This window comes from Entelurus aequoreus, linkage group LG06, assembly GCF_033978785.1.
Source record: "Entelurus aequoreus isolate RoL-2023_Sb linkage group LG06, RoL_Eaeq_v1.1, whole genome shotgun sequence".
Taxonomy (NCBI): domain Eukaryota; kingdom Metazoa; phylum Chordata; class Actinopteri; order Syngnathiformes; family Syngnathidae; genus Entelurus; species Entelurus aequoreus.
In genome coordinates, this window is record NC_084736.1 from 2,228,489 (window position 1) to 2,233,488 (window position 5,000).

Sequence of the window (5,000 nt, forward strand, 5' to 3'; positions counted from 1 at the left end):
CATATTATCTTGCACACCCTTTCTGCTCCTGTCAAACTAATCTCTCCTTACAGCAGGCAAAGTCTTTGACGCAGGCCACACTTTGTATGTTTGCTGGTTCAAAGAAGTCCACTGTAGTCCTGAACAACAACTATCAAAAATAGAGTGCATACAATTTGGTGTAGAAAAGAGTTTCAGCGGTGAGTTTAGTAGCACCGCAGAGCGAGTGGACGCAACTGATCAAGGACACTTGAGTTGACTTCATGTTGTTAGTGTGGACTGCTGGACTTGGACTTGACTTGTTCAACACACGGCCATGCTGGACTTGGACTTGACTTGTTCAACACACGCCATGCTGGGCTGCTGGACTTGACTTGTTCAACACACGCCATGCTGGGCTGCTGGACTTGGACTTGACTTGTTCAACACACAGCCATGCTGGGCTGCTGGACTTGGACTTGACTTGTTCAACACACGCCATGCTGGGCTGCTGGACTTGGACTTGACTTGTTCAACACAGCCATGCTGGGCTGCTGGACTTGGACTTGACTTGTTCAACACACGCCATGCTGGGCTGCTGGACTTGGACTTGACTTGTTCAACACAGCCATGCTGGGCTGCTGGACTTGGACTTGACTTGTTCAACACAGCCATGCTGGGCTGCTGGACTTGGACTTGACTTGTTCAACACACAGCCATGCTGGGCTGCTGGACTGCTGGACTTGACTTGTTCAACACAGCCATGCTGGGCTGCTGGACTTGGACTTGACTTGTTCAACACACGCCATGCTGGGCTGCTGGACTTGGACTTGACTTATTCAACACACGCCATGCTGGGCTGCTGGACTTGGACTTGACTTGTTCAAAACACAACCATGCTGGACTTGGACTTGAGTTGTTCAACACACGCCATGCTGGGCTGCTGGACTTGGACTTGACTTGTTCAAAACACAACCATGCTGGACTTGGACTTGAGTTGTTCAACACACAGCCATGCTGGGCTGCTGGACTTGGACTTGACTTGTTCAACACAGCCATGCTGGGCTGCTGGACTTGGACTTGACTTGTTCAACACACAGCCATGCTGGGCTGCTGGACTTGGACTTGACTTGTTCAACACAGCCATGCTGGGCTGCTGGACTTGGACTTGACTTGTTCAACACAGCCATGCTGGGCTGCTGGACTGCTGGACTTGACTTGTTCAACACAGCCATGCTGGGCTGCTGGACTTGGACTTGACTTGTTCAACACACGCCATGCTGGGCTGCTGGACTTGGACTTGACTTGTTCAACACACGCCATGCTGGGCTGCTGGACTTGGACTTGACTTGTTCAAAACACAACCATGCTGGACTTGGACTTGAGTTGTTCAACACACGCCATGCTGGGCTGCTGGACTTGGACTTGACTTGTTCAAAACACAACCATGCTGGACTTGGACTTGAGTTGTTCAACACACGCCATGCTGGGCTGCTGGACTTGGACTTGAGTTGTTCAACACACGCCATGCTGGGCTGCTGGACTTGGACTTGACTTGTTGAAAACACAACCATGCTGGACTTGGACTTGAGTTGTTCAACACACGCCATGCTGGGCTGCTGGACTTGGACTTGACTTGTTCAAAACACAACCATGCTGGACTTGGACTTGAGTTGTTCAACACACGCCATGCTGGGCTGCTGGACTTGGACTTGAGTTGTTCAACACACGCCATGCTGGGCTGCTGGACTTGGACTTGACTTGTTCAACACACGCCATGCTGGGCTGCTGGACTTGGACTTGACTTGTTCAACACACGCCATGCTGGGCTGCTGGACTTGGACTTGACTTGTTGAAAACACAACCATGCTGGACTTGGACTTGAGTTGTTCAACACACGCCATGCTGGGCTGCTGGACTTGGACTTGACTTGTTCAAAACACAACCATGCTGGACTTGGACTTGAGTTGTTCAACACACGCCATGCTGGGCTGCTGGACTTGGACTTGAGTTGTTCAACACACGCCATGCTGGGCTGCTGGACTTGGACTTGACTTGTTCAACACACGCCATGCTGGGCTGCTGGACTTGGACTTGACTTGTTGAAAACACAACCATGCTGGACTTGGACTTGAGTTGTTCAACACACGCCATGCTGGGCTGCTGGACTTGGACTTGAGTTGTTTGTGCTGGAGGCCGTCTAGAAGTGACGTGCTGTGAAAATAGTGATGGTTGTCCTGTCCAGTGGACTTCTACTTAGTTTCACCGGCAGAAGGAAGAGAGGAAGCCAGGAGAGAAGACTTTGGTGAAACCTAAAAGATGGAGAAATGTTATCTGGAGTGAACAAGCAAGGACTGAGCTGATGTGAAAGATGCTCACAGGGGAAGGAGGCTTTGCAAAGTTGAGGTGAGCATAAAGAAGCACGGCGATGTCATTCTGGCTGGCCTCCATGGCGATGGACAGCGCCGTGCTGCCGTCCTGAAACAACAACACACTTGAATGCACCACATGTCTTCTTCTTCTTGTCCTGAAACAACAACACACTTGAATGCACCACATGTCTTCTTCTTCTTGTCCTGAAACAACAACACACTTGAATGCACCACATGTCTTCTTCTTGTTGTCCTGAAACAACAACACACTTGAATGCACCACATGTCTTCTTCTTCTTGTCCTGAAACAACAACACACTTGAATGCACCACATGTCTTCTTCTTCTTGTCCTGAAACAACAACACACTTGAATGCACCACATGTCTTCTTCTTGTTGTCCTGAAACAACAACACACTTGAATGCACCACATGTCTTCTTCTTGTTGTCCTGAAACAACAACACACTTGAATGCACCACATGTTGCTGACACATGTCATGCACATGAGATGTGAGAAAAGGTAATGGTTGACGTGTGTGAGAGGTGCACGTGGTGAGAAAAGGTAATGGTTGACGTGTGTGAGAGGTGCACGTGGTGAGAAAAGGTAATGGTTGACGTGTGTGAGAGGTGCACGTGGTGAGAAAAGGTAATGGTTGACGTGTGTGAGAGGTGCACGTGGTGAGAAAAGGTAATGGTTGACGTGTGTGAGAGGTGCACGTGGTGAGAAAAGGTAATGGTTGACGTGTGTGAGAGGTGCACGTGGTGAGAAAAGGTAATGGTTGAAGTGTGTGAGAGGTGCACATGGTGAGAAAAGGTAATGGTTGAAGTGTGTGAGAGGTGCACGTGGTGAGAAAAAGTAATGGTTGACGTGTGTGAGAAAAGGTAATGGTTGACGTGTGTGAGAAAAGGTAATGGTTGACGTGTGTGAGAGGTGCACGTGGTGAGAAAAGGTAATGGTTGACGTGTGTGAGAGGTGCACGTGGTGAGAAAAGGTAATGGTTGACGTGTGTGAGAAAAGGTAATGGTTGACGTGTGTGAGAAAAGGTAATGGTTGACGTGTGTGAGAGGTGCACGTGGTGAGAAAAGGTAATGGTTGACGTGTGTGAGAGGTGCACGTGGTGAGAAAAGGTAATGGTTGACGTGTGTGAGAAAAGGTAATGGTTGACGTGTGTGAGAAAAGGTAATGGTTGACGTGTGTGAGAGGTGCACGTGGTGAGAAAAGGTAATGGTTGACGTGTGTGAGAAAAGGTAATGGTTGACATGTGTGAGAGGTGCACGTGGTGAGAAAAGGTAATGGTTGATGTGTGTGAGAAAAGGTAATGGTTGACATGTGTGAGAGGTGCACGTGGTGAGAAAAGGTAATGGTTGACGTGTGTGAGAAAAGGTAATGGTTGACGTGTGTGAGAGGTGCACGTGGTGAGAAAAGGTAATGGTTGACGTGTGTGAGAGGTGCACGTGGTGAGAAAAAGGTGTGAAAGTCCTCACGTTGTCAGCAAGCGTGGCGTCACAGCCGGGCACAGACAGTAGTTGGCGCACAATGTCCACGTGGCCGTGCTCGCAGGCGCACATCAGCGCGGTGGAGCCGTCATCGTCTCGGATGTTGACCTGGGCCCCGCAGGAGAGGAGGGCTCGCACCATGTCCCCCCTGCCGTGGCTGACCGCCAGCATCAGCGCCGTCTGACCCGCCTGGGTGGGCAGAAAAGATGTTGTGTGCGTGTAGTACACACCAGCAGGCCATAGAGGGCGCACCTGGCTGGCTTTGGCGTTGACGTCGCCCGTGTGCAGGAGCTGCAGGACAGTTTGAAGGTCGCGGTCGGAGTGGAAGGCAGCCAGCGCCGTGAGCATGATGGCCGTGTAGCCCGCCTTGTTCTGCCGCTCAGCGTTACACAAACCTGACACACAACATTACACACCTTTTTTAAATAAATACTCTCAGTTGTTTATTTCAACAGCACAGCAGCCTGGTTGCTAGGCAACATTGCTGCTTTCATGACAAAAGTCATTAAGTGTTTCTTTGGTGAAAATGAAGTCATGCTAAAATATTGTCAGTCTGCTCCCAAGTTGAAGTGCAATGCTGACACAATGTAGTGTGAATACTTTCAATGTTCAACACTTTACTTACTTTACTTTACTTTACTTTACTTTACTTTACTTTACTTTAAGTCATGCTAAAATATTGTCAGTCTGCTCCCAAGTTGAAGTGCAATGCTGACACAATGTAGTGTGAATACTTTCAATGTTCAACACTTTACTTACTTTACTTTACTTTACTTTACTTTACTTTACTTTACTTTAAGTCATGCTAAAGTATTGTCAGTCTGCTCCCAAGTTGAAGTGAAATGCTGACACAATGTAGTGTGAATACTTTCAATGTTCAACACTTTACTTACTTTACTTTACTTTACTTTACTTTACTTTACTTTACTTTACTTTAAGTCATGCTAAAATATTGTCAGTCTGCTCCCAAGTTGAAGTGCAATGCTGACACAATGTAGTGTGAATACTTTCAATGTTCAACACTTTACTTACTTTACTTTACTTTACTTTACTTTACTTTACTTTACTTTAAGTCATGCTAAAATATTGTCAGTCTGCTCCCAAGTTGAAGTGCAATGCTGACACAATGTAGTGTGAATACTTTCAATGTTCAACACTTTACTTACTTTACTT

General features: G+C 47.7%; 1 protein-coding gene across 5 annotated transcripts in view; it reads right to left on the reverse strand.

The window, feature by feature from the left end:
- Nucleotides 1-5,000, reverse strand: part of LOC133651717 (KN motif and ankyrin repeat domain-containing protein 2-like) — a 62,580-nt gene that overhangs the window by 516 nt on the left and 57,064 nt on the right. For 4 of the 5 annotated variants that reach the window (XM_062049776.1, XM_062049773.1, XM_062049774.1 and 1 more), the window contains 4 exons: nucleotides 4,080-4,222; nucleotides 3,816-4,016; nucleotides 2,338-2,436; nucleotides 1-2,270 (listed from right to left, as the gene is read on the reverse strand). The exon at nucleotides 1-2,270 is cut by the window's left edge and continues 516 nt beyond it. In XM_062049776.1, the coding sequence (XP_061905760.1) occupies nucleotides 2,211-2,270; nucleotides 2,338-2,436; nucleotides 3,816-4,016; nucleotides 4,080-4,222 (503 nt within the window). In that variant the 3' untranslated portion in view covers nucleotides 1-2,210. The remainder of the gene's footprint in view (nucleotides 2,271-2,337; nucleotides 2,437-3,815; nucleotides 4,017-4,079; nucleotides 4,223-5,000) is intronic. The other variant, XM_062049777.1, reaches the window with a different exon arrangement.